The following is a 10,531-nucleotide window of genomic DNA, read 5'->3' as shown; positions in this document are numbered from 1 at the left end:
TAACGGAATTACCACATTAACTTGCGACACTCATATTGAAGGACAACAACGACCAATTTTCATTAGCAAGGACTGTCTTGAGGCTATGGGTCGACCTCATGGATCACTTGTGATGAAAATCCACATTTAAAAAAGAAAAAAAAATTAGGTTCTCATCCCTATTTTTCCTATTTTATTGATTAAAACCTTATTCATTTTCAATTTGTGATCAACGTCCTTAGATTTTAATAAATGTCATTAATTTTTTTAATAATAAAATATTTTTTATTTCTAAATATATTAATTTAGTATTAGAAACGTTACCGTTGATATATTTATATTTATGGCTAAATTTTTTATCATATATTTTTATTTTTAGTTTGTACCCATTTTTAATTTGCAATCCCTTTTTTTTTGTTCAAATTTTCTTTTTAGTTTTATTTGTACCCATATATTAATTCTTTTTTATTACCATATTTTTTAAAACTTTTATTTGTATTTGTACCCATTTTTAATTTTGGTAACTGTACCCATGCTAATTATATGTATTATTTTATGTTTTAAAATATATCAATAGTTATTTTTTAAAATATGTTAATAATTATGTGGGTACACTATTTTATTGCTATAATTTTTGCAAAGAACAATATTACTCTAAAATTGATTTTTTAAGTATTTATTATATTTTAAAAAATATTATTTGATTTGTTTAAATTTCATAAATTTGTGGAACATTAAATGCATAAATGCATGAGTTAAATCTGTTAAATGAGGCTAAGGACGTCAATCAAAATATTTAAACAAACAAGGTTACAGTCTAACAATTACGTTGATTAGGGACCAGAACCAAAATCATCTCTTAAAAAATAATAAACCTGCCATGGATCACTTGTGAGTTGTGATTCCCTCTTCTCATTCTCCCTCATCTCTCTCCTTTTTCTCCTTCCCGACAATCACAAAGAAGAAACTTATGATCACTTTTCCTTTTCTCTCTCTCCTTTCTCTTCCTTCTCAATTTTACAGCAAAAAACAACGGCGAATTTCACAAGGAGGACATGTGCATTTTTCTGTTCTTTTCTTCAATTTTCCTAATCTAATTACAGATCCACCAAATTTAAAACCAATTGTCGAAGTAACGATATGTCTGTACCAATACATAATTCGAACCCTATTTGATCGAATCCGACAACTATGATTAGAGCATCTCCAATCTAGATGTCAAAAGATAAATGTCAAGTTTTAAAACGGTTTCACCACCACTAAGAACAATTTACATTGAAAGGTTTCACCCCCACTTAGTGTCCCGATCCGATAATTACAATGGCATGTGTTGAAAAACTTACACATCATTATTTTGTTAAAACGGGACGATAGAGTGATGGTGAATCCGTTTCATACAAGTCATTCTCATGAGGAGAAGGCCAATTTATGATTAAGCATATATAAGAGTATATGTAACAAGTAAATAAACTCCAAGATTAATTCTCAGAAACAGACATCATCCATACATAATTTCTGAAGTGTTCCAGCACCAGATATTCTCAAAATACTGGTGAATGTCAAACACCAGACCAGACAGATAATATATATATATATATATATATATATATATATATATATGTTATATGAGCACTGTGATATATTAGTGAAAGTTCCTGCCAAAATTCCCCAAGGCTTAAATAGTTGCTGTCAAAACCACTAGTCAAAGTTCATATGTTATTCTAACGGCATCGAGGGATAAGAAACTGAAGTCTGCAACCAATCTTTAACAGAAGAACATGGAGTTGATCACATTTTTATGCAGCTTGGGTAACTCGGGCACCGGCACAGCACCTGGAACTGTGATTCCACCACCATGGCTTGAGGCAGTCTCCGACATTTCATCAAACTTGATGAACTGGGAAATCTGGGCAGCAGCTAGATGGGCGTAGCAGATTGGAGCAACTGCGGTATAGAGAAACCGGAAAAAAACTTATCAAGGATCTCATAAAATACCGTGCGGAAAACAGAGCAAAGGAGAAAATAAAGAGCAACTTCTGAAGACCGTCTCATAACCTTTACTTAATTTTCTAGTCATTACTACCATTTAAATTTTCAAACAACTACATGTACAAAAGACAGCATGTTCTGTGATTTCCTTTGCAGAACAAGGCTTATCGGAACATTAATCAGTGTAGTCACGCTAGCAAGAATGAAGTCAATTGGACATTGGAGCAGAAAACAAAACAGGACAGCTTATATTACCTACGGATATGGCTGTCGTGCTTCTTTGGTACCTGTACAAAACTCAAAGTAAGGAGTCAGGTTTAAAACTCACGCTAACTACTTGACAGATAAATATACAAAAAGCTATTGTTTCCTGGGATGGAATTCATTGTGCAAACCAATTGGCAATATGGGAAGTAGCCCAACCATATAAGCACATAGCAAACCGGCCTTGTTCCTCACCGATGCGGGACAACTCTCAACACGCCCCCGCACGTGTGGCGGATTTTCAAGCCTACACGTGGACAACAACTGAGTGACGTGAAGCGCGTGTGACCGTTTGGCTTCACACGAGGATAACCCGCTCTGATTGCCAATTGGTTTTATGATGGAACCTCAATTTCATCAGTGACTTGAGAGAATACTTACACATAAGACAGAGAATGAACCAATTCTTGCAAGTCATCCGTTGAAAACCCAAGTTCATCATACAGAACATGATAATGGGTAGGCCGAGTAGTCCCCTGCATGAACAATCCAAAGTCAGTTTAATCTCCATTCAGAGTAGCTGAATCAGATAACAATACTGTCTAAAACAAATCAGCAGAAAGGGACTCAGGACTCAAGTTTTGTTTATTCCTTTCCGTAATAAGCAATAATGTCCAAGAAACATGGAGTAAATTTGTTATATAATAAGTGGCAGGTTTTGGTTTAGGATACTCACAATCATCCCAGCATGAGAGCACAAGTAGAAATCATTGTTCTTGGGGTGACAGACTTTGTTGTCTATGATGGTTCCTGAGTTCAAGTAATCAAGGAAAAAACTTGATTTAGAAACAAAAGAACATTTCTTTGTTCTTTAGTATTCTGTAATCCAATTGGTGGTAAAATGACTAACCCGGTGGAACATTGTCAGGTGAATGCGTCTGGAAGAACTTGGTGTGATGATTCTTTTGTGCAACAATCAACATGAACTTTGGAGACCAAGTCTCATCAAGAAATTTGCAGGCCTGCAAAAAGATTAAAAACACCAAATTACAGTTAAGACATTTCCACTTGCAAGTAAAGAATGTAAAAACTAATAAGAAAAATGTGGATTCGCATCGTGAAAACCTCAATAATCTGATCCAGTTCCACATTCAAGACTTGGTTGAACTGTGATTCACTCACTCCATCCCTAAATAGGAGAAAAACCAAGTGACAGGAAGATTAGCAAGAGTTGAGTGTTAATGTGCAATCTTTTCAAAACCATTATAAGTGATACAACATTTTAACTGTTGAAACCACTGGTCTTTTAGTTAATAAATATGAAATTGAAAGTTCATTGATTTGTTGAAAAACGTATCACGTTGAGAAGCCTGTTTTGAAACTACAAAACAAAGAATCAAAAAAGATGTTGGCAAATTGGTACAGAAAATAATGTACGCTACACGTACACATACAGAAACTAGAGTTAATCGGAACATGCATTTAAATGGTAAGTTTTAATTGAATGCAAACAATAAGAGATAAAATACACATTAGAGGATTATTGAATGAAAGGGTTGAAAGAGTGATAAGAGGGATAACACTAGCTGATATTCATAGTATTACAAAACATTTCTAGTGACTAACATTAACAGGTTCCTCATCCTTTGATTATATAGTAAATTAGGCCATATTCATTGGGGTATCAAATGGTAACGATATGAGATTAATAACAAAGAGAGCAGATCATTCTAGAGAAGGCACAAACTAGAAATGCAGTTGTTCATTTGTGGCTCATTTATTACTCCTTGAATATATTAGGAATACCACACCTGAAAATAATTATCTGATCCGGCTTCCTGCTTCCTGAAGTAGCATAAAAGTCTACCAACAGTTCCCTGAAAAGAACCCAAACGTTACAAGATTGATTGAAACATATATTGTAAAATTTTAATAGTAATCGGATAAGAAAAACTGGGTGCAAAAATATCAAGTGGCAGTTTGAATGTAGTGGTGAAAGCCCCAGGGGAGCCAACCTGATTATGCCATCATCCTCTTTATCTGACACAGGCTTGAACAGAGAAGCTATCATTTCCACTTTTGGTGATTGAGTACGCACAGCAGCTCGGTAACGAGAAATCAAGGGCCAGTGCCTGGAACTCACCACCTACAAAATTCCCAAGATAAGCAGAGAGCTACATATTAAATAGACACTTACAACATGACACAGCAGCAACTACCAGGTTGACGGTATAGAGTGAAGTTCTCTAACTAGTCCAAAAAGAATAGTAACAATTATGGCAGAGAACATAATTATAACAAGTTCAGTGTCAAGGGAAAATATTACCGCTGCAATAGAAGGCACGTCTGACCGCCCAGGTGAGCCGTGTGACACATCCATACCGAGAATCAGAGTGGGGCGCTTGGAAACCAATGGAATAGAAGGAGAATGCTCCACACTTAGCAACGAATTCATTCCACCCATCTGCACAAGCTCATATAAAGCAAGGAAGACAAAATTAATGCATGAGTCATAAACCACAAGACAATTCCACAAATTAGATTTGTAAACGGAAATTTACCTTTGCATTGATTTTCAGGAGCACATTTGTGATGTACTGATCATTCACTTTTGTAGGAGCAATGCACTGTGTTACAATCCCAAGCTCAGAAAGATTCTTCCTTTTCCATGGACCTTGAATTTGAAGAATAATCAATACATGAATCCTCAACATAAAGGTGCAGATAAAATGATATAAGAAAAGAATAATGAGCTAACCATATATGTCAGAATTCTTCCTCTCAGGAAGAATACACAACAGAAGTTGAGGTGGTCCAGGAAGTTTTGACTTTATGTATTCAAACATCTTATCCACTCTAATGGGAGCTGGTTCACGTCTGTGCTGGTTACTTTCATCAAATACCATAAACGGTTCCTTTATGGCCTATATTAAAGAATAGTTCTTTTTAGAATAACAAATAACCAAAGGAATTGATTTACAGTAAAGGAATAGTTCTTTTATAATATAGTTCAGAGAGAGAGACTCTTACAATTCCTTTCATATTTCCGCACTTCATCATATTGCTGACCAGGTTCCGAGTGTCACAGCGAGCAGAGAAATTGACAATAGCCCAACGATCTATAGTCACAGGTTGTACCAGTTTCTGCACACAAAAAATTAAGGTGAATTGAGGTAAAAATAAATCTTGATTCTGGAGAAACAGAAAATAAATAGGAGGAGTGGTACCTTGTTGTTAAAATTCCACCTCCCGTTGCGTGGAAAAAAGTCCTCTCCGTTCCCAACTTTTAGCTGCAGGGAAGTATCAATAAACAGAGAAGATCAGAACGTAAGAACTTCTACAGCACCCAAAAGACAAGTCAGATCAATTATGAAGGAAACAAAAATGATAATAAAAGATGTCTACCTTTGGAGCTGGCAATACACGGCCTTCAACCTGCACAAAGTCAACACCAATGGACACTCCAGAAGAACGAAGCATCAGGTCAGCATCATAATTACTAGTCCTCAGTGCCTGAGAGAATTAAAATTTGAGGAGTCAGTGAGTTTTAGATACAAAGATAGAACAGTACCATATAGATGGCACACATAACTTTACTTACATCACGCAAAACTGACATCCTCTCCTGGGGCTTCTGCCGAGACTTCTCCACTAGTGAAGCCCTTTGCAAATTGGTTAAAGATTTTGTATAGCGTTGCAGTGAAACCAAGCTACAAAGCTACAGAGGCAAATAAGAATGAGAAAGTTTCTAGAATTAAGCTTAACAATAAGTAGTCGAAAGTTAAAACCTCAAGTGGAAAGTAAGATGGCTTCTTTGGTTTCCCAACATTGATGCACGGGAAGTCTGCTGAATCCCGCAATGGTAGGTTTTTATACACAGCAAAATATTTAGAAACCGTAATTTCTTCTCCATCACCATCCTGTCCTTTTTTCGATTTCAGGAAGAACCTAGACAAAAATGTGTAGAAGTAAATTATTAGATTAAACAAGAAACCAGAAATTGAGATGATCTATAAAGCCTACTTCTCATATGGCATGGATATAAGAATAAAGAAATAGATCACCTCTGCTCTTTGCATGGTCTATCACTCAGTCCAGTGATTTTGTACTCCATCTTAGATGAATAGGTTGTGATCCTTAGATTTTTCAGCATTCTCTTAGCCTAGTATGAGATTAAAGAAAGCTCAGACCATGAACAATGCCACACCAGTGCAATATAAAAAAAGTAAGCAACCAATATTACCTTCGTCCAATCGATCTGGTAAGGAGTTTTAACGTTCTGGTTTAGCATCAGAAAGTCTAGAACGGGGCCAGGTTTTACAATCATTGTAGTGGATACGTCTGCATGGAAACAAGGTGTCAAGGACAGAGATTAGATTGACAGTAGAGTAACAAAAACAATCCAAGCATTCTCGCTTAGAAGCTTACCCATATTAAGAGATAGACCCCCTTGGGTGGCTCGGAAACTTGAATGAAAACCCCTGCAGCCTAACACACCTGATCCCAAGTCCGCGAAGTTCCTTGGATTGTTGTGGAAGAAAGACTGTCGGACAAGAAGACAACCCCTGTAGAAAAACACATTATTATACACCAAATGAAATAGTAGACAATCACTGAGGAAAGATACAACAACAGTCAAGTACTTACTGTTTCGCTGCATTCTGCCTCAGTACGATATCAAGAACCCTCACCGCTTCCTGAAAATGTTCTGAATCCTGACCACGTATTGCATTCACGATTGCTTGCATTGGAATTTTAGTAGCATAGTTGATCAGCACATTTAATTGTTTGGATTGAAATTGCTTCTTAACTCTCTTCCGATCTCCCTCACTGTCAGCACGGTTGGAGCCACCTCCTGGGCTTGCAGTCCTCCTAGACATTTGTGCGAAAGGACCAATGAGACAATTTCCTGATCGGAAACAAGAGCAGGAAAAATACATAATAAACGACATGTCAGTACCTGGTCGATGAGATGTCATCCAGTACAACTGTGAACTCAAGTCTGTTGTGAGGAAGAGGGCCAACGGTAAACAAGCTTTTCTCTCCGTCATAAGCAAATTCTTTATCGGCAAGCTCCATTGCGTATGTCTGTTTCACTTTATCAATGACCTTTCGTCCAATGCCTTTCCCATCGACGGGGGTACCATCTTCATAAGACATCGCAATCTGTACCACCATTTAAGTATTTAACACCAACACAATTATACAAACATAAACTTATCTTCAAAGTATAAAGCAAGAGACAACGAGTATAGGTAATTACACTGTAATGGAAAAAGTACTCATCAGACTTGTTCACTGCCACTTTGAAATGGTTGGTCAGAAGAGGGATCTTTTGCCCTTTAGTTCCATTCCCACTCCTTGCCATGGGAACACGTTTTGGAGTTGATGCTTTCTTATATAGTTCAAGAGACTTTTCCTCTGCCACAGTTGGGACAACATTTGGAGGAATAATGGGTGGTGGTGGAGGAAGTTCGAGTCTATCGGGATTCAAGCGCTCCATGTCCTAAGACCTGCTCAACCACAAGCCAATTCGATCAAAGGACGTCGACACAGGGAATTGCAAGAGGATCCGAACCCATGTATTGTGGCAATCATGGCAGACAAGTAAGATGATGTGCGCACTGTCAATATTTCTTAGATGCAGGGGAAAACAGGAGGAGTTTATTTCTCTAATTAGATAACTTCACTAAATTTAATGAACAGGTTGAATCCGCATTTATAAACTTGATGAGCTCCGTTAAAAGGAAAATCATCGGAGGAGAGGAAACAAAGCGTTACGAAAACAAATCTTGTGTAGATACTATTCGTTAGGAACAGTTTAGGACAAAGCAGATAAATTAACGGAAAAACGTTCTACCGAATGTGTTCAAATGCGATTCTTCAAATATAAATGTTCGTTAGAGTAATGTTTTCTTGTCTCACTCATTTACTTCATTTTCAGTCTGCAAGACTTCACATGAAGGAATTCTCAAACATTCGAAAAACCAATTATTGTGTGTCATTCAAGCAAAAGGAATTTTCGTGAGGGAAAACGTTATAAAAACTTGTACCATATTGGCCTACCACAGTATCAAATCTGTACTGAAAGAATTTCATAAATCTTAAAGGCAACCAAGAGTTTCATAAATCTCAAGGACAACCAAGAACCGGAACTTCGCAAATAGAGTAATGTATCGACAGTAAAATTAAAAATATATATACAAACATGAAAACTGTAAGCTCAAGGCTTCTTAATTAAATGGTTACATATAATCAAAACACAGCATTCATGAAGAGAAAAGAACAATAACGGTGTTATGGAAACATTAAAAAAAAAAAGCTAATTAAAGCCCAATATTAAGCCAATGGAAGTAAGAAAATGGCAGCAGAACAATCAAACATTCGTACAAAACGTTGCAGTAAAACAGCAAAAAAACATCCACACACATTTTCACAAGGAAAAAAAAAACCATTTTCTTGCTCAGAAAATTTTCTGATCTTTTTACATACACAAAAGAATATGCCAAAACCCAAGAAAATATACACATATATATATATATGGATGTGTATATATATACACATATTATGTGCTTTATTACTCAGATCTAAGCTCCATAAACCAAAAGGCAAGCCTCTAAAATGGCATTTAAAGAGAGACCTTTGAGAGTACAGAATTAATAGTAGCACCCAAAAAATATAAAATTACAAAAATCAAACTCAATTTGTAAAAAAAAGGTCAAGCCCTAAAATAATAAAAATATTATTATTTGCTTTCACGTAGGAAGCAAAGAGACAAAAGGTTTAAAAATAATGAAAAGGAATCAGAAAAACCCAAACTTGTGAAGCCCCAAATGCAAATCTCAGTCGTCAGAAGCAACAAAAACAACCCGTAAGCGCAGATTCAGAGAAATCAGAGACGACCCAGCTCTGAAACAACGTTTAGCTTTCACGTATTTGGCATAAACGTGAAGCCAGAGTGAAAACAAAAACGAAAGCCCAAAAGCATGCAATAACATCACCAAAAGTTTCAAATTCCAAAAGCAATTCCCAGTCGTCCGATGTCTCATATGGTTTCTGTAGCAGTAAGGCTAAAAATTTAAAATAAATAAATAAATTAAAAAAATAAAATAAAAGCAAAAATACCCACTGTTGAAGGAAGCATGAGAGCTCTGAAAATCTGGCTTAGTGAGCGTATCTGAGCTTTTCAGCTGGAGTAAAAACATACCAAAACAAAAAACTAAGAACCCAAAATCCAAATCTTTCTCAGAAACCAAAGAAACCCAGAATCTAAACGCACAAATCAAACCAAAAAAAACGCTATCACTGCTGAAATAAGCATGAGAGCTCTGAAAATTGTCTTTTTAACGCAGTGAGCATATCAGAGCTCCCCGTGGGAGTGAAAAAAATACTAAAACCAAAAACTCGACATCCCAATCGTTTTCATAAACACAAAAAACCCAGAAATCTACAAACACAGACAACAAAAATCAAAGAAGGAAGACGATCCACTGCTGATATAAGCACGATAGCTCTGAAAATCGCTTTTTAGCGTAGTGAGCATATCAGAGCTTTTCAGTGGGAGTCAATAATACCATAACCAAAATCTTAAAAAAATCAAAATGCCAATCGTTCTCTGAAACCCACAAAAATCCATAAGTTTACAGAGACTAAGAAAAATCAAAGAAAGAAGAAGACCCACTGCTAGAACGAGCATTTCAGAGCTCCATAGCAAGTGGGTTTTCACATAGCAAGCACATTGAGGCCTATCAGAGGCCTAAACCAGAACAAACAGTACGAAGAAGATGGAAAGAGAGACCCACCAGAAGAGAGAGAAACTCAAAACCCAGCAAAGCAAAACAAAACCCAGATTGCAAAATCACAGAGCGATTAGGGTTTTCTGCTTGCAAGCTATGGCTTTTGGGGTCCTTGGAAATAAGAGTATATCTATATATCCTACACTGTATTTATATGCGAATGGGAATCCCAGCAAACGGAGAGAGTGGTCTCACAAAAGGCTGCTGCTTCCTGCAACGTTTGTTTTGTCTGTTTTGTGCGCGCTCTCTTCGTGACGCGGCAGCCGTACGGACGCAAGGGATGATGGCATTGTACGTCGTCCAAATCCAATGCGATGGGGCCGCGTGTCCTGCTTGCCTTTCGATACCCCAGCTCCTAATTTTTTGATACCGATATTGTTCCTGTCTTTTCATTTTATTCCCGCTTTGTGTCTCGTTAACGACGTTAAGACGCTGTTCAGAAGGGTTCGGTTTTTTGTCCTGATCCGGATTTTAATGAAGAGAAAAAAAGCTGAATAAATAAAATCTTTTTTCTTATTTTGTTGTCTTTTGGATAAATGCGTAATTACATTTTTTTGTTGTTG

The 10,531-nt window shown here is 36.6% G+C and overlaps 1 protein-coding gene across 2 annotated transcripts; it reads right to left on the bottom strand.

Annotated features, from left to right (window-relative positions):
- Positions 1-1,426: 1,426 nt before the first annotated feature.
- LOC126628069 (protein argonaute 4A-like) lies at positions 1,427-10,074 on the bottom strand. 2 transcript variants are annotated; one of them, XM_050297653.1, is made up of 24 exons: positions 9,975-10,074; positions 7,436-7,685; positions 7,133-7,338; positions 6,820-7,044; positions 6,601-6,737; positions 6,416-6,513; positions 6,237-6,334; positions 5,961-6,120; positions 5,774-5,890; positions 5,578-5,685; positions 5,400-5,462; positions 5,203-5,316; positions 4,931-5,096; positions 4,734-4,846; positions 4,499-4,636; positions 4,188-4,318; positions 3,984-4,049; positions 3,298-3,361; positions 3,083-3,194; positions 2,909-2,982; positions 2,614-2,708; positions 2,392-2,479; positions 2,224-2,255; positions 1,427-1,923 (listed from the first exon to the last, which is right to left on the bottom strand). In XM_050297653.1, the coding sequence occupies exons 2-24, from the start codon at positions 7,673-7,675 to the stop codon at positions 1,863-1,865; spliced, it is 2,706 nt and encodes a 901-aa protein (XP_050153610.1). In that variant the 5' UTR covers positions 7,676-7,685; positions 9,975-10,074; the 3' UTR covers positions 1,427-1,862. The 2 variants fall into 2 exon arrangements, with proteins under 2 accessions (XP_050153610.1, XP_050153609.1); XM_050297652.1 differs by lacking the exon at positions 2,392-2,479.
- Between the last annotated feature and the right edge of the window lie 457 nt (positions 10,075-10,531).

This window comes from Malus sylvestris, chromosome 7 (assembly GCF_916048215.2).
Source record: "Malus sylvestris chromosome 7, drMalSylv7.2, whole genome shotgun sequence".
In the NCBI taxonomy this organism is placed as follows: domain Eukaryota; kingdom Viridiplantae; phylum Streptophyta; class Magnoliopsida; order Rosales; family Rosaceae; genus Malus; species Malus sylvestris.
Note: the sequence above shows the minus strand (reverse complement) of the source record. Positions and strands in the feature narration are given on the sequence as shown.

Coding starts and splice junctions, on each gene's coding strand:
- LOC126628069 (XM_050297652.1), bottom strand. CDS start 7,675: ATGGAGCGCTTGAATCCCGATAGACTCGAACTTCCTCCACCACCACCC. Junction 2,709..2,908: donor GCTCTCATGCTGGGATGATT/GTGAGTATCCTA, acceptor TTGTTCATGCAG/GGGACTACTCGGCCTACCCA. Junction 2,256..2,613: donor GTTCATTCTCTGTCTTATGT/GTAAGTATTCTC, acceptor AGTTTTGTACAG/GTACCAAAGAAGCACGACAG.